The sequence below is a fragment of the Crocodylus porosus genome, unplaced genomic scaffold, assembly GCF_001723895.1.
Source record: "Crocodylus porosus isolate Cpor-Errol unplaced genomic scaffold, CroPor_comp1, whole genome shotgun sequence".
Lineage (NCBI taxonomy): Eukaryota > Metazoa > Chordata > Crocodylia > Crocodylidae > Crocodylus > Crocodylus porosus.
This window is the reverse complement of record NW_017728950.1, coordinates 72,082,158-72,104,948: the sequence shown is the minus strand read 5'-3', so window position 1 is coordinate 72,104,948 and position 22,791 is coordinate 72,082,158. Positions and strand designations below refer to the sequence as shown.

General features: G+C 44.2%; 1 protein-coding gene across 6 annotated transcripts in view; it reads right to left on the bottom strand.

Annotated features, from left to right (window-relative positions):
* NTRK2 (neurotrophic receptor tyrosine kinase 2) overlaps positions 1-22,791 on the bottom strand; it is a 318,801-nt gene that overhangs the window by 256,053 nt on the left and 39,957 nt on the right. For all 6 annotated transcript variants that reach the window (XR_002104663.1, XM_019554967.1, XM_019554968.1 and 3 more), the window contains exons 4-5: positions 15,200-15,268; positions 7,642-7,799 (exon numbers count right to left, since the gene is read on the bottom strand). Coding sequence is in view for 5 of the 6 variants with exons in the window: in XM_019554967.1 (XP_019410512.1) it covers positions 7,642-7,799; positions 15,200-15,268 (227 nt within the window). In the remaining variant the exon portion in view is untranslated. The remainder of the gene's footprint in view (positions 1-7,641; positions 7,800-15,199; positions 15,269-22,791) is intronic.

Genomic DNA, 22,791 nt, shown 5'->3' with positions numbered 1-22,791 from the left:
CAACACCTGCCCTGAGTGCAACCCAGGCCAGCCCCACACTGGGAAGAGTCCAGCGCAGCCCCAGCCCACAGCTGCAGCCCGCCCCATGCAAATCTAGGGGGCACACAGTTCCCATGTCTGCCCGGGCAGCAGCAGGAGCCACCCCCCCACACCACCTGGACTAGCCCTCTGTCCCATACCCTGCTGCACCTCAGTGGAGCAGCACCTGCCCCAGCCCTACTCCTTCCCTCACCACAGGGGCCCCCCATCTTCCCCTCCCCATGCCCCTTCCACCACAACAGACATACCAGCTGGACACTGCTATTCAAGCTGCCCATCTGGTATTGGAAATTAGATCAGTATCAGCCAATATGCTTCCTTAAAAACTGGCTATTGGTACCGGCCCAAAAAAATCTCTATTAGTGCACCCCTAATAGATACATCTGTGCATGAAAATAATCAAGGTCTGCATGAGCGTATCACAGTTTGCACACACTAGTTACATACATTATTTCTGAAAGTCTGGTTCTTGTTCTTTCTCCCTTCCTACAATGTACTTCATACACCAATAATTTATAGCAGTCAGCTGACTTATTTTCACTTTTAAAATATTAATAATGAAATAATGTTTTACTTAAGCTCATTTCCATGTGACACCACTTATCTTATCTGCTGAGCGAAAGTGTAAACCCAATGTTGTCTGAACACTCATGGAAATCATATTTCATGAAGAATTTGATTGCAAATAAGAACTAAAACTGAATATAGAGAAAATAAAATCAATTTGCCACCATACAAACCTTATAACCTCTACTACTTGAGCCAAAGTAAAAAAAGGCTGGAGAGCCTATGCAGATTCTGAAATGTAACACAGGCATATTGTTTAAGGCCTTTTTGTAAAAAAACAGCTGCTAACCTGTAAAGTTTTACTTTTGTCAGCCTTATCTATGATTGATAATAAAAGGGATTACTATATCTACTACATCTTTTCTATTATTAAAATAAACATATTATTGTCTCAATTTGGTTTCATTTTTTCTCTAAATTGTATAACATCCCGTGCGACCCTTTCTTCCCCTCCCCTCCCCTCCCCTTAACTCTTTTCATAAAACTCTGGTGTCTCCTCCTATTCAGTTGTCTCCCACAGCTTGGAGTAAAGCCAGCTTGAGTGCAATCTATTTGGAACTATCTTAACACTTGCCTATACAAATTATCAGACAAATGCTTCCTGAACAAATCAAGAAACAAGCAAATTGGCTTTTAGATCATAACTGTAAATAGATAGCAGCACCTTTTAAAACCATGACAATTATAATGCAAATTAACAAGAGAAAGCCAGTCCTCTGCTGGAAGATTTAGGGCCTTGTTACCTGATAATGTTAGGAGATTCTGAAGCTCTTAACCCCTGGATTGACTGCACATTAACACCTTTAAGTGGCTTAAAGTGCTCATTAGTCTATTTAAAATTATGCCACTCCAGGGCAGGATTATCTCTAATCCACATAAACTTGTTCCTGATCCATTAAGGTATGGCCACTCCCCACACCTGTTCCACCCATGTTGAAGTCCTCCAGCATCCCAGGATACAGTAGCCCCTCCTGCTCTGTGGGTTCTCACAGCCCCAGCTGCTTCTATTAATGTTATTTTCCATCTGATGGGGTTTTTTCTATCCTATACTGGAGACAGTAGGTATAATCCTTCTGATGAAAGGTGGAGACTCTCCATGAAGGAAGAGAGGGAGTGGGGAAAGGGAAAAATAAGACATTGTTCTGCTGCTGGTTTCTCTGCCTCCCAAGAAAACTGGCCTTTTGGTTAATGTCAGATCTCCTTTTGAGCTATGACAGGTCTGGATCTGTTCCAAACAAGTGAGCGTCCTTAGTGCAGGGAAGTAGTCCCAGGCAGCAATCCCCCACCTCTAGGAATCATGTTAAGAGCTGAACACCGTGGCTGGAAACTGATTGCAGTTATCTCCAGGATGGAGAGGTAGGTGAGCACCAGCACTGGGTAGCCCATCTGGTGTGCTGATCACTATAGATTAGGAAGGGTGCTCAAACAGGGCAGGAGCCGGTGTGCAGGGTTCAATGCCATCTGTTTGCAGAGCTGGTGTCTTTTGTATTTAAAAAGCCCTTAAGGTTCAAGAGATCACAACCTTATAGGCATTTGATAGCAGAACCCCTTATAAAAGGTACTGATGTGACCTGGAGGGTCTCAGCAGAAGAAGAAGGCTTGGTGGGGTGTCTGCAGACAGGGTAACCCCAAGGCTCAGGGCTGGCTGAGATCAGGGGAGAGATCCAAGCCCCAATGCCAGGCAGTGTCTCCGTCCTTCCCACCCCTCACCCTCTGCAGTTCCAGGTTTACATGGGAGTCAGGCACTGGGATTTGCCAGGCGCTGGGCATGGAGCAGGTACCTGGACATCTTCAATCAAGGGCCCCTCTGAGCTTGCGGAACCCCCTCCTCCCTCTCGCTTGCTTTGCTGGGATCTGATCCCACAATCCTCCCCCAAGAAAGCACACCACATCCCAGGGCAGATGGATCCTGGGATTTGCTCCCTGAAGGCTCTTGGCAATACAGCTCCGCCATTGGATGTAGAAGTCAGGAGGGCAGTGACTTCCCTGCATAGTCCCCTGCCAAGTCCTTCAGACTCTCTCAAATGGACCCCCACCACCTCCCTCCTCTCCCTCCCCTCCCAGCAGTCTAGAGTGCTGCTGCTGCAGGTGAAGCATAGAGAAGTGGGGCTGGAAGGGACCTCCTTGCTTACCAGCTCACCAGCCCTCTAGTGATGTCACAGCTGTGCAGGTAGGGGGCCAGTCAGATAAGGTTTTTAGACTAAAGGTATGACTGCTCCAAACTCCAACTAGCACTAAGTTGATCAACATTTGCGCGTCTTACAGCCTAAGGTGTAATAAGGTCATTACAGTACTAAATGCAAGCTGAAGAAAATGACAAAAATCCTGTATTTAAATGCATTTAAATAGCTCAATTAACTGCCCAACTACCCCCAGTTACAAGTGTCCAATATGCCTAGACATTTATAATATGTGCACCAAATAAATTAGGCTTGAGCTTCTTTTAAAACTCAAGACAAGAAACTTAAGCAAGGGTATAACTCAAATGGCAAGGAAAGAAGAGCACACAGTGATGCAAAATGGCATGGTAAACAACAGAAGAAGAAGGATAATCAAAATCAGACAGATGGACCAAATACCAAATGAACATGTGCCATATAAGATCTCTGATTTACTAGCTTATTGATACAAGGCAGAACACTGCTGAACTAGGAGCAGTAGGAACAAAAACCCTATATGTAGAATTATGGGAGCAATGTAATGAATAAGGCTGAGTCTCCTTTGATAATGACATAAGAAAAGGAAACCTATAGTGTAAGTTTAGTCATAATACCTCAGTGATGAGACTATAAAACAGGATTTTTAACATTTTCATACTGTGGCCCCATTTCTTAAGGGGATAACCATGCACCTGCTGAGTTTACTGAGCTTAGAATCAGGATCTAAAAGAAAGGCGGTCTTTTAAACTATCCTCTGCCTCCTGGATATGGCATAGGACACTTCCCTACCCACTCACAGTTGCACAATTTACCTGTGGGAACCATAGCAATTGCTTAATAGGGAGGGGAAAAGGTACTTTTTCCCTTCTTTTTAGCTGTTTGAATGCAATTCAATAGTTGAAACAAAAAAGGAACAGAAGCAAATCTACATGACCACCAACTACTCTATGAACCCTCACTAACCCACTGGCTAATTAGGGAAGTAATGCTTTAACACACTAAATAAAAAACTGTACAGAAATAAAACCCATATTTCTGGCCCCATAGGCCAATTGAGTGGCCTGGGGTCAGACTGAATCATGCATAGGGCTGAAACATTGGATTGCTTTATGGTTCCAATCCAGCATGCAGGCTGCATGCCAGCCCAATCACACATGCCCAGATCCAGCCACACACTGGTGCAAACTGGCATGCAGAGCCACATTATCCAGGTCACAGGGCTCCCCACAGGTCTAAAAACTCAGCAGCAGGGAAACAGCAATTAGCACTCTCACCTCTCCTCCGTCACCACATTTCTAGATCTTTGTGCTAGGGACAAATGTTATACATAAACTAGTTTAAGTAATCAAAAACTGGTTCAAATATACAACACAAAAGAAGTTCAGGGCACTTAAACCACTTCTAAAGTGGCCGAAATTGGTTTAAGATAAACCTGGCGGGATGCAGTGTTGGACTGAACTGATTTAGGTCACGTCAGTTTATGAAACTTCTGTCCCAGGCTCCCTCCTAGTTCAAGTTAATTCACTGTCCCCCAGTCCTGTGCTGTGCCATCTGCTCCAGCAGAGCAGGGTTGCCCCCATCCCTCTGCCCCCTAGCCAGAGCACTATAACTGTTCCAACTGGCTGAGAAGGGGATGGTGATGGCGAGCAAATCTGGCTCCATACCCCAGCTGGGGTCTGCCTGATAGAGGACGGGGTGGAGAGCAGTCCCTCCCAGGCTTTTCCCCTGAGTTCAGGGCAAGCCAGGCCCCAGCCTGGGGCCAACACACTAAGGTGGAGAAGGGCAGAGGTGGGTTTAAACCCCCTCCCCGGCCTGTAGGGACCCTCAGCCAAGGTTTGCCTGGCTGTGGAGAGCAGCCCCTGCCAGGCCTTTACCCACTCCAAGCTCAAGCAGAGAGGATGGCCAGGCCCCAGCCTGGCCCTGCAGGCTAGCGGGGGGGAGGGGAGGGACTTAAACCCCCTCCCTACCCCACACCAGACTCTAACCAGGGTCTGCCTGGCCATGGGGAGACAATCCCTCCCAGGCTTTTCCCTGTTCTCTGCTCAAGTCAGGGGGTATGGCCAGACCTTGGCCCAGCACCAGCAGGCTGAGGTGGAGTGGGGGGAAGAGGGGATGGGGGGGTTCAACATCCCTACAGACCCTGGCTGGGGTCCAGTGAGGGGCAGCGAGGGGTTTAAACCCACCTCTCCACCTCAGTGTGTTGGTTCCAGGTTAAGGCCTGGCCATAGCCACGCTCTCCAGCCAAGTAGGGAGCAAGAAAAAGCAAGACAGGGCCTGCTCCACCCATACAGCAGACCCCGGCTTGGTGTAGTGCAAGCCAGCATGAGGGTTTAAACCCCCATCATAGTCAGCATCATAGTCAGTGAAGAAGTCAAGAGGCTGCTGAAAAAGCTTGCTCAATGCTTTGAGGGGATTATTTAAGACTGGAAAAATAGTTTAATTCTGTATTCCATTTTGCTTTTGCCTTCTCCTCCTACTCCTTTCTCTCCTTCTTCTGTCACTGGCATGGCTCATAAGCATGGAAGAAGTCAGTAGTATAATTTTTGCTCTCAAATCACTAGCCACTCAAGAACATAGTAGAAGTATTGTTGCATATTTCTTATTGTGTGGCCCTCAGAATCTAACTCTCAGTGCTCACAGCATCCCTACTTACTGTAGGTTTCCAGCTACACCTGGCTAAAAATTCAGGCTAGGTACAGACATTACACTGATTGGAAACCAATCTATACTCATAACATAACAGAAGTTCTGCACACAGACTGGTTTTAAAATGGCAGAACCCAGACTAAGATTTACTCCTCTACCCAACCAAAGGGCACATGTGTTCTGTCTGTTACCAGTCTAAACTACATTGCTTACACAAAACCATGTAATTTATATTGGTTCTGTCACAGGCTTTTTGAATGTCTATACCTAGTAAAAGGGTATAACTGTATAATTCGTTCCTATTACAATGGAGAACTGGACAAGAGGACAATGGCATTTTATTACACACAAAGAGATTAATCCAGCATTCCACTAATTTGCACCCAGTTCATCTCTGGTTACATGTTTCAGGCAAAGATCAGAGCACTATGAAGAACAGTAGTAGTCTGCAGTAAGGGTGTGCAAAATGGGCCATATTTGATTCAGATTCAGCCTGAATCAGGGACAGTGATTCAATTAATTGATTCAGATCACTGTCCCAATTTGATTTGGCTGAATCTGAAGATTTGATGCTGATTCAGAGAATCAGTGATTCAGCCACAGACACAACTTCAAATGTTTTTTCTACATACCTTGAGGTACCAGGCGCAGCTCGTGAACGCTGTGATGGTGGGGCGGATGAAGCATGCCACAGGACCTTGGGATGTCTTCTGGTCCACTTCCAGGTCCGCTGCCAAGGACACCGGGGCCCCACCCCCCTGGCTCAGAGATCAGCTGCAGAGGGACCCTGGGTGCCCCTCCAGACACAGGAGGCACCAGTCGCTGCACCTGGAGGGGGGCGCCCCCCCCCCATGTGCTCCCCGGTGGACCAGTAGTGATTCTGGTCCACTTCCAGGTTTGCTGCTGAGCATGTTGGGGACCCCCCGCTTCCAATGTGCTCCTGTAGGGTACTCCATCTGCCCCATCATCTCAGCATTCACGAGTCACCTGGTACCTTGAGGTATGTAGAAAAAACATTTAAAGCTGTGTCTATATCCGAATCTCTCTGAATTGATTCAGAGGGTTCCAATTTGATTCAGAGAGATTAAAGAGTCTCCTGACTTCATTCACATTTGGAGATTTGGCCACCAAATCGGGCTGAATCTCTGCCAAATCAAATCAATGACCAAAGCTTCACACAGCCCTAGTCTCCAGTACAACCAGCAAGGTCAGAGGAGAGGACACTCAGGAGACTTCTAGAGAATGAAGACTAGCAGGAGGGGCTCATTACTATCATATTGTTATCCCAAGCCTAATTTAACCCTTTATTACCATTTTCCCCACCCCAATACCTTCCCTCTACCTTGCCTGTCCTCTTTCTTCCAGGCCTGCTTCAGGGCATCCTGTAATGTCTGCCCAGCAAAGAAAGCCAATTAAAACTTACTATATTCTTGTACATGTCACTAAGTCAAACATGCCTAAAGGCCAGCTCAGCTGCTCTACACCTCTCATTTGCCACAAGTTCTGAGGATAAGGGAAAACCTCTCCTACTAGTAAGAACTGAAAAAATACCAGACAAATATCCACAGATCCCTTGGAAGAAAAATAATTGATCATACAATTGAACCTCCCCAAATTCATATTAACCAGCAGTCCCTGGTATGTTGCCACATACTATAGGCTGAAGTTTTCAGTGTCCATTTTGCATAACCCACACAAAGTGGATTCAGCAGGGTTTCCATCAGTCGGTTAGTAATTGTTCATGCAGAGATCTGAATGCAAAAATGTGTTTGTTTTCTTTTTGAATAGGCACAATTTAAGACTAAAATTTCAAGTGTCATGCAAAGAACACAGCAGTGTTCATTTTTGCAGGGAAATGAAGGTTTTGTTAATGCAGGGAATCTATGAAAGCAAGACAAGCTCTTCATTTTGGAAGCATCCATTTTGTTTGATAAAAATAATGGCATTTTGTAGAATTAGGCTTTTTGTTTTGCTGCATTTTTGAATGGCTATCATATCTTAATTTTTTTCTTAGATAAAACAAAGTTATTCTAACTCAGCTCAAGGTCCCATCATTAATTCACATGATATCAAGATTCACATGCTGTTTTTTAACCTTCCTCTGGAGGTCAAAAGCATTTCATACAGCATACCAAATACCACCCTGACATTTAGTCTACTTTAAAACGATGCTTGTTTTCCTGCCTGGTGGCAACTTAATTGTTTTACTTTAGTTATTAAAGTTTATTACCGCAGTTTGGGATCTGCATTTCCATCAGGGCTATCCTCTTGTTGTTGTCATTTATGCAATAAAAATCCTGAGTTTCTGCATTAGAAAACTTGGTCTCTTGAAATATCTTGATCCACATAATGTCACAGGAACACTTGAATGGATTGTCCACTAGGATCCTATAGCAAAAGATAAACCAAATAGTTTCTTAAAAATTCAACTGATGTGATGTGCACAGAAACACTATTTTTTATGACATGATCAGGTTAAAAATTAAATATTTTGCATAATAAAGTTACAGTAATAAAGCCTCAGCCTCCACCTTGTACAAAGAGGTGTGGTTCCTGATATGGTCAATGGCACTGTATCCATTTTCACCAATTTAGAATCTGGCCATTATTCTCTATTACAGATCTGAGATACCAAATATAAAGCCAAAATTTGAACTCAATTTGGCCAGTGTAAAAACTGGAGCAGCTGTAGGATCAGCTTCATCACAGATCACAGAGTAGTTAAAGAGAGATCAGAGTCTAGTTTGTAGCTATCTAATTCACCAATTTATAAAGCACACTACGGAAAAGATTAATTGCTGTAGGTGGTGCACTTTTTATGAACCTAAGCAATTCTATATTATGGGCAAACTCTAATGGTCCTACTTATAAACAAGAATTATATGTGCCTGTAAAAAGAAAACACCCATAGTCAGTCTGGCAGATAACACCATGAAAAATTCTAACAACTATTCGCTAGAAATGTTAAGCAAACAATGGAGATACATACACTGAACTTTTATTACTATGGAGCTGTAGAAAGAGCATGATAAAAATATACATCAAACCTTAGTAAATCTATGTAATTTATAATTTAAATAATCGTGAAAACAACCACGCATAATATGAGAAACCCCAAGTGAAGCAGAACAAGAAATTCTGGGCATGTAGCTCAGAAATGGTCCAGTAGCTCACCTTTTCTACTAAAAGAAATGGAGGGTCCAACAGAGAAGTTTCTCCACTTTTCTTTACAAATCCTCAAGACATTCCATTAGAAAAAATATTAATGAAATTTCACAAATAACCATAAGCTACAGAAACCATATTAAAGCACATGCAAAATCTGGTGCCTTAAGAATTAAAACCTCATTCTAGTTTTTAGGCAGCAACTTAAACTGCCATACTTGTAGAATAATCAAGGTAAAGCCATGAGTCACTTTCTCAGAAATGCAACCTGTTTCTTTTAACCACACACACTTATTTCAGAGTACAAAGCTGCAGGAACTATTTCTGCAACTTATCCTGTGAATTCATACTCCAGCAAATTATCTCATTGGTTTCAATGCCACCACTAGTGTAAAAAAAAAAATTACTCATGCAAGTGAGGATTTACAAGACTGTCAAAGATATAAAGATACCCAGGGGCAATGTGTAAGGGGTGCATGTGGGTATACATGCAGCCTGTGTGTGGCGGTGCACCCCTTGCGAAAAGGAGCCACCACCACTGGTGGTGGCACCTGCAGGCGGTCACCACTTGCTACCCCGCTGCCAACACCAGTGGCATCTGCAGGAAGCCCATGATTGCCCCTGGCCACTGCCAGCAGCGCTTGCAGGTGGTTGCTGACCCCTGGTCGGCACTTGCCACCCCCTCCCCACCACTGACAGTGCTGGCAGCATCTGCAGGACCTCCCTGCTCACTGCTGCTGAGCTCCCCACACTGCCACACTCCCGCTGCCACAGACACAGCCATGTCCCCCCAGCTGCCGGGGGCACATGCCATTCATGAAGATACCAAGAACTGCCCCTTCATCTTCTCAATAGTGAGTTCTAAGCTCTGACTTTTTTTACACTAAATTCATCCAAAGCTTCTATAAAAAAAAATCTTTTCTTTTGGTAAACAGCCAAGTAGCCCTTTTCTTCCGTTGCTTAAAACATGATTAACAACTCCTCCTGGGGACATTCTGTGAGAAGTGGGGAGGAGGGTAGCACAGAAGCATGATGGTCCCTTAATGCACTTACATGAAAGAGAGAATCTGATTCAGCAAGAGGCAAGTACACATTTTTAATCTCATTTGCTGTTATTTTGCAGTTGTAGCTACAACTTTGTTCTAAAAGCTGAAGCCTTTCAAAGCAGCATCTTGTTCTTTTCCTGTCCAATGTCTGAGGAATAGCTTCTACCTCATTTTGGCCCAGGGTTGCCAACCCAAGAAATTTGTTTTAATGACAATCTGCAAACTTTTTACTGACAACCAAACTTTTTTGCTGATTTTTTTTTTTACTGACAAATGCTTTACATAATGTAAATATAACCCTTCTGTCAGATGTGGATGACATTGACAAGGGCAAGGTTCAAATCAGGGGTTTAGTAACAACTGCAGTAAAAAAGTTTGGTTGTCAGTAAAAAAATATATCTATTGAGTTGAGAACTTTACTTCAGTCACTGTTCTAATGGGCAGTTGGTTGAACCAGGGCATGTTTGTTTTCAAAGGCTTTCGAAGCCAGAAAGCCACTGAACTGTACAGCCAGGGCCTAGGTGATCTGGAAAATGTAGGGCAGTGGGAAAGGCTATACAAATATATTGATGGTACCAAATGCGAATTCTCAGGCTTCTGGTACCCATTCACAAAGTCCAAATTTGAACTGAAACATTCAGCAATCTTCACTAGACAAACAGTTGTTGAAAGGGGATTGTCAAGGCAACAAGCCAAAATTGGCTACCTTCCCTTTCATCCTGTTCTGTTTCCAGAGTCCATATAGCTTTTGGAGAACGTGTTTTACAATGCACACTGTCCAAAGATTTTCTTCTTAAAAGCAGAGACAGCACCAGCACTACCATCTTCCACTGATATTTCAATGTGGGCAGCATATGTAGCTTGATGCTCAGTAGAGGTACACCAATACATTGGTCTGATATTGGATTGGTACTGATATAAAGAAAACTGGCTGTATTGGATATCGGCCTGATGGGGACCGACAATTTATCTGATAAATGCCCGTGCTGCGCACAGCCGCTGCACAACACTCAGGTAGTAAGAAGCACAAACGGCAGCATGGAGAGATGCCTCTATCTGGTAGGTCCGGTGGGATTGAAGGGGGTGGAGATCAAAGCCCCCCATGGTGAGGGAGGGGGCAGGGTGCCCAGGCGGAGCAGGGGGAGCAGAGCCACGGCTTGTGGGGGGGGGCAGCTCCCTTCGCTGCTTGCACCCCAGGAGGGCACAGGAGGGATGCCCCCCGGATGTGCACAAGACAGGGCAGGCTGCGGCCAGGGCTCCGTGAGGCTCTTCTCAGTGGGGGCTGGGCTTGGAGTGGACTCTGGTGGTGCTGGGAGGATGTTGCATCCACCCCAAATTTCATCACTTCTCCATTCCTAGCACCACCCCTGCCAGCCACCCAGGTATGCCCCTGTTCAATGCCTCATTTTCACCTATGCACCGGGAAGAACCGGGGCTGTACCAGGTGGCTAGCAGCACTGGGAGTAGAGTGATAGTGAAATCTGGAGTGGACGCAGCATCCTCCCAGAGCTGCCGGCACCCACTCTGAACCCAGCCCCTGCTGAGAAGAGACCCATGCAACCCTGGCTGCAGCCCACCCCGCCCCACCTGACACAGATCTGGGGGGCACATGTCCCCCCCTCCCAGGGTGCAGGCAGTAGCAGGAGCTGCCTCCCCCCCATGAGCCATGGTTCCAGCCCCACCCCACCTGGGCAGCGCCTGCCCCGACCCCTCCCTCAGCATGGAGAGCATTGATCTGCTCCCCCACACCCCTTCCCTCCCCCCTCCCCTTCCACCACTTACCAGCTGGCGGCAGCTGTATCAGAAATCAGATCGGTATCTTCTAATATGCTTTCTCAAATATCGGGAATCAGTATCAGCCCCAAAAATCTCTATTGGTGCACCCCTAGTGCTCAGGAATGACCCTCTAACTTGTCAGCATCAGGATAGAATGCAACTTCTTTCCCCTGTTGTATACACACACACACACACACACACACACACATTGAAAACCATTTTTTTTTGTTCCCTGTTTCTTAATCCACCACCACTTTTGTTAGTTTAAGATCATGGCAACAAGAAGGGGCCATATGGGGTCTTATATCTCTGACCTGCAGGGTTCTCTCTGGTATCTATAATTCCTAACATGCCTTGTTGGAATAAAGAGGGATAAAAACAGAGAAGAAAATCAGAAGTGGAGCAAAAAAATAGCAAAGTAAATAGTTGCATCGCCAGAAGCTAATGAGACCTGGAGCATGCACCTGCATAAATACAGTTATCAACAGCACCATGATTAATATTCATTCCTCTGACCTCTATCCTTTCTTTACTTCCCATTTACCTACTACCACGCATTCTGTGCCCTTTAGTACCTCCCACCTCTATTCCCCCAATTCTTCAACTATTTCTAACCTCCCCAAAGCCTGTTATCTACCTATTTACTCAGCCATCATCACTGTACTATGCCAAACATATAGCAATTTATCTTCACAGTTCCTATTTTACTCAACTCTGCCTTACCAGTGCACCTGGTACCATGCTGCTGAATGCCCATGGCACAAGTCCCACGATTATAATACAAATGTGTTCTCCCCTACCTCATGTCAGCTAGATATTTTGCCAATAAGCACTGTTTCCCTACTCCTGATAAACTTAATTGCCACACTTCCTATCACTTATTCACAATCTTTGATTCCCATTGTCCCCACCCTAAGCTGCCCTCCTTCTCTACACAGGATCTCAACAACTTCAAAGACAGAGACAAAGGTATCAGTTTTTCCTATGGTCTTACTCAACAGATGTGTAGGGTTGTATTACCTTCTGCTCCCTCAAATCCTTTCAAGACTGTCACTCCTGTAAGAAACTGGCCACCTGTTACAGAGAGTGCAGAGACTGTCAGTATAGCTGATGAGTAAATTTTAGTTACTCCCTGTATGTAACAGGTAGAGAAAGGTAGCTCACCATGTTAGTCTGAAGTCAAGCAGAAGGCAGAGCAGGGTGGCACCTTTCAGACTAATGGGTTCAGAAAGACATGAGATTATGTAGGTAACCACTTACTTCATCAGCTAACGGTTGCCTAGAAAAGCTTATGCCTCTCTGAATGAGTTGGACTGTGAGGAGCCATTCTTCACTGCCTTCTGTTTGAATACAATGGAGTGATTCCAGTTAGTCATGGGCAAACTTACTGCAGGTGGGAGAAGAGACTATGTTAGGGGAGACTGAGTTATAAAAAAAAATGTACAGGTATCCAACAAAATGGACATATTTGGCAGCCAATTTATCTTTTCATCTGAATACCCAGCAATTGTCAATTTATAAAGGGAAATTTCAGTGAGAGCTGTAAAGAAAATGACTATGCCACCTTAATCATCAACAAAACATGTCGGAGAGGCATAATTGTAGTGCATAGGGGTTTGTGTGTTGAAATGGGAATGTGTACTAAAAGACGTTCAGGATTTCAACATATACTTCCTGGCTTGTACTTCTGCCTTGTCCATTTATTTCTCCAGAGTCCAAATCCTGCAGAGCTTTAAAATACAAGTCCTGAAGTATGAAGTTCAAAGCCTTAGTTAAGTCTCCTTCCTTCTATTATACCTTTCAACAAAAAAAATACAGTAACACAGACCCTAAAAAGTTATGACAGAAGCCAATGTGAGAATCTAGTTGTTTAGAGCTTTATACAGTAACCATATCTCCCAGGTTTGCTATTATGTGTTCTACTGACTCACTTTCTCATTTTTGGCTAAATATTTAGTCTTTTCTGCTTAGGTTAACCAAACTAGGGGTGGCCAACCTGTGGCACAGAAAACAGAGTGGCAGACTGGGTAGAGAGCAGAAAATAAAGCAGCCAATTGGGCAAGGGGAAATGGCTCAAAACAATTTTATATTTAGGGGAATATACTTTTCAGCAGCCGACAAGTAGGGGTATGTAAAGTGAGCCCTATTCAATTCAGATTCAGATTCGGCCCAAATCAGGGACAGTGATTTGATTTGTTGATTTAGATCACTGTCCCTGATTCAATTTGGCTGAATCTGAATCTGAAGATTTGATGCTGATTCAGAGAATCAGTGACTCAGACATAGGCACAGCTTTAAAAGTACCAGCACAGCTTGTGAACACTGTGATGCTGGGGTGCATGGAGAGCTCCACAGGAGTTGTGGGGGGGGGCCTCCACATGCTTGGTGGCAAACTAAAAAGGGGACCAGAAGTACTTCCAATCCACTTTCAGGTGTGTCAGGGAGCACACTGGGGGCCCTACCTGCACCTCCCTGGCTTGGGAGATCAGCTGCAGGGGGGTGCCGGGTACCCCGCACCAGACCCAGGAGGCACCAGTCGCTGTGCAGGGGGGGCATGGTGGTGCCCCCACCATGCTCCCTGGTGGACCCAGAAGTGGACTGGAAGTGCTTCTGGTCCACTTCCAGGTTGGCTGCTGAGCACGCTGGGGAGCCCCCTTGCTTCTGTGGGACACTCCACGCGCCCCAGCATCACAGCACTTACAAGTCCCTGCTACCTTGAAGTATGTAGAAAAAACATTTAAAGCTGTCTCTAAGTCTGAATCTCTGAATCTTTCCAAATCTCTCCGAATCGATTTGGAGGGTTCCAATTTGATTCGGAGAGATTAAAGGGTCCTCTGATTTGATCTGGATTCCAAAATTCAGCCACTGAATCAGTCCGAATCACCACTGAATTGAACCAGGGACCAAAGCTTCACACAACCCTAACAACAAGCACAACCGTGAAGCCAAGACATGTAAGGAAATGATAAAAATACTCATTTGAAATATGCTTAAGTGGTTGATGGTTCACTGACACAGGGTATTTCAAAATTCTACATTCACAGGGTTCAGCAACCTTCTGGAGTGGCAGGCCATGTGCTTGCAACCTGGCCACCACTATAGGATACCAATCACCACTTCTGCCCACAGTCCTCTGCTGCTCCAATCCCCTACCTGCTCTATGCCCCTCTCCACTTATTGGGTGCTACCAAAACTATGGTGAACATCAAAAGGGAACAGCAAATTTGGAAGCAAGGGCACAGAGCAGGAGGTTTTAAGTCGCCACTTTAACATGGCCCCTTTAAATCACCAATTTAACACATCCACTTTAAATAGGTACCTCTCCCCAGTTTGCTGAATCAGACCTTCACAAGCTAGATACAAGCTCTCCATGGGCTGGACCCTGCCCACAGGCTGTAGATTGCCAACCCCTCTTAAACAGAAAAGTCTACAGCTCAGTGGAATAATCTCATGACAAAACAAGCTGACAGGAAAAGGCATGTTTAAATCACATATTAATTTGTATTGCTGAGACGAGAGAACAATATGATTGTGTGTTTGCCAAGTATTGTATTAAATAAATACCCTTGTTAAAATAATGCAGTTATACAAAAAGAATCTCATATCTTCTAAAAAACCTCAGATGAAAATCAGGCCTCTTTAAAATCAGTGGCAAAACTCCTACTAACTTCAGGAGGTCAGGACTTCATCCCTGTGTTTGGACAGATCCTTACAGACTTCAATAAACTGAGCCCCCAGTGCCCTCAGACTGTTTCCATTCTAACTCACAAATACATTTCACTTAAAAGGATCAGTACTTACAAATCAGACAAACTCAGATGGCGAAAAGGCTTCTTAGATAAACTTGAAAGCTTGTTTCTGGATAAATTACTGTGAGGAAAGAGGTGAAAAAAACAGTTTTAATTGACAATTAATTAGCAAAGCTGGTAGTCTCACCCCCTCCCGCATCCACTGACTTTATTTGGAGATGGACTGGGCCTCATAGTCTCTTGCCAGTTTGACACCGTTTTGAGGATGCTAATCTAGCACATGCCTTGTGTTAAGGGCTGATTTCATATTCAAATTCAACACTGGTAAAAATGTTCACTTCTAGCACTTTTGGCCATACAGAAAAATATAGTGACTTTAATTATTTTGAAAAGAACCCATGCAAAGTCCAGTTGTTAATTACAGGCCCAATTTATCCTTAAACAAAAGGGGAGCCTCCCATGCTTTCTTTGATTCTGCAATAAACTCCATGCTCACCTAAACTCTGTCCACATGCTAGCACACATCCTCATCATAAGCCTTTCAGTTATTTTTATTAAACTATATGTGCAATATGCATGCACATGAAAGATCAAAAGCAAAACTGCAAAATGCTTAAAGTACAGGTTTTTTACATCAATTAAGCATTTGGTGCTTCCAATTATAAGTAACTGGAAAGTCTCCCAGTACTTGGAACACCAAAACAGTCATCTTAAATCAGAAAACCTCCCTTTCCCAACCAAGGGAAACAAGCTAGCTCTATATTCTCCTCTCCCTCCCCCCAAAAATGAGGTACACATATTAACAGCACATAGAGATCAGTAAGATGTAAAAATGCCAGCAGCCCAGTACAAATCAGAAGCATTAGCCAAAGAACCATAGTAGGTTTTTTGTGGATTTATGGAGGTGCCATAGGGGTCCATACTTAAGAAGGATATACTGAAATTTTCACTTAAATCAAGGATTAAACAGTCTATTAAGCAAAAAGTGTATAGTGCCTCCTCCTAAAACTCTAGTGCTTGATCTTTGAATACAGAAGACTCTCTGAGAAAATTACAAATTAGAACATTTTTAAAAAATTAGATCTTATAAACAATTTTTAGCCTACACTTGCTGGTTCCCTCTAATAAAGAAATTCCTGAAATTAGACTATTAAACACTTAATCACAGGGCAATTATACACATGATTGAAAGGAGTAGGGGGCACTTTAATTAGAACAGCTCATATTTCCACATCCCCACACTGAAAAATGGTGGCAGGGGTGCTTTAAATTAAAGCTCAAACTTAAAGGGCCCCCACCAACATTTTTCAGTGTGGGTATGTTAATACATGAGATGCTGGAATCTGCTGGAGCATGGTAACTACAACACTCCAGCAGACTTGATTAATCAAGTCTGCTCTTCATGCACTGTAATCACAGCGCCTCAGAGCAGCCTCACTGCACATGTATAAGCACCCTTAGAGACTATTCCAAATATAATATACAAGCTATTGTAAAATGGTTAGCTCAGCCCAACTGCAACTCTCTACCCCCCGTATAGATCCGTGTTGCATTAGCATCTTTCATCTGGTCAAGGTCAACCTTAAGATATTTTTTGGCCAAAGCGATTTTGCCCATATTAACAAAGTTTAAAAGGTAGAGGTGTACTAATACATCAGTCCCATATTGTAACCAGCACCAATAGAAGGAAAATTGATGTTATCGGCAATGACATTATTGGCTTTTTTTGGCTGATGTCACCAATAATGTTGCTGATAAATGTCCCATGTATGTGCGCAGCTGCAGCACAGCATGCAGGTGACCAGGAATGCAGAGTCCGACTGATAAATCTGTTGTAGGTGAAGGGGCGGAGAGAGGGAAATGGCATGGGGGTGCAGATCAAGGCCCCTGCAGTGAGGGAGGGAGTGGAGCTGGCACTGGGGCAGGCACTGCACAGCCGAGGTGGGGCAGGGCAAAGGATGGAGCCACAGCTTGTCTAGGGAATGCAGGGAGGGGGGTTGGCTCCTGCCATTGCACCACCCTGGGAGGGCATGGGCGGGGCGTGTGCCCCCCCCAGACCTGTGTGCAGGGCAAAGGCAGGCTGCCACTGTAGGCTGGGGCTGCACTGAACTCTTCGTGATGGAGGGGACTGGGCCAGGCTGCACTTGGGGCAGGAGGCACTGGAAAGGGAGCTATGGGAGGGGGGAGAATAGAACCACCCCAAAATTTGCAGTAGTCCCCCTCCCAGTGCTGCTGCCGCCCACACTGTGCACAGCTCTGGCCCAGCCCCCAGCTGGGAAGAGCCTGGTGCCAACCCCAGCCCCATCCCACCCCCGCCCTGCATGCAAATCTGAAGGCCCCCCATACCCTCCTGAGGTGTGTGTAGCAACAGAAGCTGCCCCCCTCCATTCATCCCCCAAATGAGTCACAGCTCCATCCTACTCCCTACTCCGGCTGGGCAGCACCTGCCCCTGCCTTAGCGCTGCTCCCTCCCTCACTGTGAGGGCCTCAATCTGTCCCCCCCCACACACACACACACGTGTCCCTTCCCCCACAACAGACTTACCAGCCAGACACTGCTCTCCAACCTGCTGGGCCACATATTAGCAGCTGGATCATTTTTGGCTGATATGGCTCATTGAAAAAAATCCGCCATTGGTATCGGCCCAAAAAATCTCAATTGGTGCACCCGTATTAAAAGGCATCATTTGCATCTAGGGAAGATGCTATGGTTAGCTAATCCTGACCTTTTCTCTAATATAGATAAACTTTGTATTGGGAGGTTGACAGTCATAGGTAAATACACAAAAGTAATTAGGCTTCTAACTCCAACAGTTGGGCAGTAGCGAGATCCTCAAAAATCCCATTCAGCTGCCACCTAACTTTCTAGGAACCTATTTTTCTACTAGTGAAGACATATACAACTACCTGTGTCCTGACACTGGAAAGCTAGTCCCACTTACATAATCAGCAACACCCACGTAAACTGAATACAAAATGTTTCCTTGCTGAACTAAACACATTGTACAGGTGTAAATGTGTCAATGAAATATTTGACCCATTGATTCAAGGGAGACTACCTCAAGCATAAAAAATAGATTACCTTTATGGAACACCATTTGAAAAATCAAAAGCCACTACTTGGGCCTGACTCTCTGCCAGCTTACACTGAATTCATATAAAGTGTTCTGGATTTATATCAGTGCAAGCTAAATCAGAATCTGGCTTACTATATTAAAAACCAATAACAAAAATCCAGGACTATTCTGGGTTATGGCCTGACATATTTAGTGCCTCGTGACTTTATTCTTTCCTTCTATGTAGTTGAAAGCCTACAGATTTCTCAAAATAACACATAATTCAATTGAAATGATTAAGCCCTATGTTATAAATTTATTTTCTTGGGCTATATTTTGTCAGTAAATTTATTGTTATAAACTGAGCACTTTATACTGATTACTTAAAGCTTGGCTTCAGCCCCTTTAATATACTTAACAGGCCATGTAAAGACATTCAGTTTCTCCTGGGAGAACTGTAGATTTCCCAGGAGAATCCAAAATTGTACAGATGTTCAGGATTTTTCTCCCAGAACAAAAATGGCCACTCTGGCAGAAAAATAACCTGGAAACAAACAAATTTAAATTGCTCCCAGGAGAGCTTCTTTTGGAAAAGTAAATATCTGCATACTTTCCTTTCTGAAATGAGCTGCAGCACAGTTCTCCAGCATCCCAGAGTGCTTTGCTCCCAGATTCCCTCCCCATCTCCAAGAAAAAGTGTGTAGCTTGGGCAGAACTCTAGTGTTCCAGCCAAACAGGGAGCAGAACAAGCCCCCCTTCATAATTCCTATATTGTGCTACGCAGGCTGAACAGTCTGGGTCACCAATCAGCTGCCCTGTGCACTGTTACCATTCTGTCTCTGAGCAGACTGAGGGAGTCTGCAGAGCATGCTGAGATGTGTGTACATTGACTCCCTAGCTGTGTAGCATCAGCACTGTGAGCCTTCTGCTCCTCAAGGGCTTAGCATTCAAATGTCTATTCAGGTGTCTCCAGGCAAGTTTTTCTACCAGGAAAACAAACCCAGGAGAAGTTTACTGAGCATACACAAAACAGGGTTACTAAATGGTTGGCACGAACCATGCTAGTCTTTGTGAAAGGGTAGTTTGAAGGGAGTTCCTCAGTTCAATTACATGACAATACATATTGTAGCTGGCAGTCCCAACAATAACTATGCACATACACATAACTGATAACAGAGCAAAAGTCGCAAGTCTTCAGCTATACTTAAAGGTATAAGTACACTGCAGTCAAAAGTATAACTGTATTTTTGTACACACATCTAAGCTATCTTTAACCAAGCTAGTTTGGGTACGGTTAGTAGTGTGCCTGCAGTAGCTTGGAGCTTAACACAGGCTACTAAACCACTCACGCAGCTGGCTAAATATTCAAGCAATTAGCACAAGCCAACCTCTGTGTTGCTCTGTAACAACTAAATTATTAGCAATAAACAAGGTGGCGTTTTAAAGTTATCTCAGATGTGTCGACAAGGTGCAGCTAAAGCATTTCCATAGTGCAGACATAGTCAATTTTATTCTAGGGTTACCATATATCTGGGTTTTCCTAGACATGTCCTCTTTTTTGGACCCCTGTGCTGAGTCTGGGCAGGTATTTAAAATAAGAGCAAATTTCCAGGTTTTCTGCTCTCCTGGGCTGGCTGCTTGGGGCTGGGAGCAGCAGGCAAGGTGATTGGCTGTTGGGGGTCACATAGACCCCACGTGGGCTCCAGCAAGCCAGGGAGAGAGAGTGAGTGTGTGTGTGAGATTGGGTGTGCATGCAATGCAGGAGCTGCTTGGGCTGGGGGTGGGCAAGGGTCTGCAGGTCAGGAGTGAGGGGCACCAATAGGGTTGGCGGGGGGGAGGGGCTGCATGTAGGGAGTGAGGGACACCAGCAGGGCTGGGAGGGGGGCAGGGGGCTGCTGATCAGGAGTGAAAGGCATGGAGGAGGGGGTGGGTGAATGTGGGTTGGGTGTCCAGGGCACTGGCAGTGCCAGGGGACATTGAGTCAGGAGTGAGGGGCACCAGCAATGGGTTGGCGGGGAGGTGCCTTGCCAGTGAGGGACAACAGAAGGGGCAGGGGCATGGCACTGGTATGTCACTACCCCCTCCCCTCACCATCATAAACCCTAACCTTGCCCTCCCCCCCAGTGACTCATATCCTTTTTTTTTTGGACCTGGAAATATGGTAACCCTATGCTATGCTTGACAGAATTCTGGGGGGAAGAAAGGAGTCAAAACCATTGTTAAACTCAGTTCACGGCCTCTACTCCTGATGCTTTTCTTGTTTTTTCAAAGAAATGCCCATTGCACATTTACACTGTTAAAAAGAAAAATCAAAGGAATTATCCAATGCATGTTTCTAAACATGTGTTTACTAATCCAGACACAGCCACAACATTTTCCTGAGTGTAGATAGAAATTACCACTGTTAACCTTAATTTAGCTGGTCTAGATTAATGCTAAACTGGGACCTGAGGCCAATCTAAGGCAGATACATCAAGATAAAAAGTGACAGCCTGGAAGTATACCGGGGAAAATACTGTAGTTAGGACAGGCTTGCTAATGCTAACAATGCAAGGCTGTTCTTGGCCTCTTCTTCTAGCATACACAAGCCAACAGTGCCATACTAATGAACACACTATCCTACCTAGATATATTGCATATAATGTATGCAATCATGTGCCTCCCTGGTACATAATATTAGATATGTGTATGTTTAATATTTTAGGAAATACATACTGCTTGAGGGCTTTCTTCCTGTAGTCAGAAGGTATTAATACAATTCATTGGAAGTATATTAAACACAACTATTAAAATTACTTTTAGCTGTTACTCGGCTTACAAATTATAGCACTGATAAAATAGTACTGTTTAATAGTGCATTTAATGTGACTTTTGAGTAATTTGAGTCAAGGTCAATGAGATACCAGAATTAAACCAGCAAGGCTATTAATTACATTTAAGTGATATCTATTAAAGCATTTCATATTCTGTTGTTTATATTATTGCTGAATCATAATCATTGTACATCAGCTGTAGAAAGCCATTTGGGCTGCAGAGATTTGGCCCAGAAAAGAAGTCTATGCCTAAAGGGTTTAAACAAATGTGTGTTAATAGGTTCTTCAGAATATGATATTATTATAAGATTTATATTATAAGAATGCAGTGTTTATTATTTAATGAAGCTTTTCAATTGCATTAAAAGACTTCTCAAGTGAGAGGATTAAAGCTATAATAGTGTCATTAGGAAAATTAAAGTTCTTACAATTACATGAATCTTCTAAACATGTTTGGAGTTTATGCACAAAATAGCTAGGAAAATATTGCTTTTAAATTAAACAAAATCAACCAAGTAATTTTTCTAAGATTTTTGCTGATATGGTTACACTGACCAATTTCAGCTTTTAATAAATCATAACAAAGTCATCCAAATTATAGCTAAGGTTAAACCCTTCTACCAGTAAAAACAAGTATTTTGCTCCTGGGAGCTTCAGAAAGCATAAAAAAAGTGAACAAAACATGTTCAGGCATAATAAATCCAGAGGTCTGGGCCAACATCTCCATGATAACTGTTTTGTAACTTGTAAATGCAGCAAATTTTGCTACCTAACATTTTTGATCTTGCCTTGAATTATCCTATGCCTAGTAAAAATTACACATCCTTCTTCTTTTAATCATAGGGATGGAAAGAACCCCAAGAAATTGCCTAGTGCAGACCCCTACTCTGAGATCAAATCTACCTAAAACAACTGTTAGAGCTGGTTCTCTTAAATCTTGTTCTTAAAACCTCAAACAAAGGGGATTTCACAATCTCTGAGCCATGGAATAAATAGGGCAGGATCAATGGAGAAACCTACTCAGGCGCTAACTTTGTGGGGGAAGAAGGAGGACATCTCATCCTACCCTAGTGCTGGAGAACAGTTAATTACCCTTTCTATAATATGATTTCCCTGTTTGAAGGTTTCTTCCCTTCACTCTCCTCCAACTTAAGTCTTCTTATTCCCTGAATATACTAAAACAGTTCCTTCAACCTTCCCTAACAGGTCATGGTCTTGTACAAATCTTACCATTCTTGATGCTCTCCAGATTTTCTTAATTTTGTAAATATCTTTTTTTAAGTATGGTACCTACCCCAAGTTAGACACAATTAAATAATCAAGGTCTCACCAGCAGATTATGTAACTCCTGTGTCCTACATACAACACTTCTCTGTCTACCTCCCAGACTGCAAAGGCATACCTGTTATTGTTTGCAGCCTGGGCAGCCACAGGCTCCAGATGATGTTCAGGACCAAGGTAATGAAGGCAGGAGGCTCTAGGGTCCCAGCAGCTATGGGCTCTGGCTGCTCAGGTAGGAGGGAGGACCCAGGGAGTGGAGCCAGAGAAGGTCTAGGGTCCTAGCAGCTTTGAAGAAAAGTGTCCTCACAGGCAAGAAGTTAAGCCTCTCACCTGCCCCCATTTTATAGGCACTGTCATATGCCATTCTGAATAAAGATATAAAGCGCTGTACTTGGTAACTCTGGGGGGTACCTTCTTGCTTTCACCTCCTGGCTCCTTCACCCTCTCTAGCTGCCAGAGGTTATCGCTGCTGGGACCTTGTGGGGTGGGCAAAA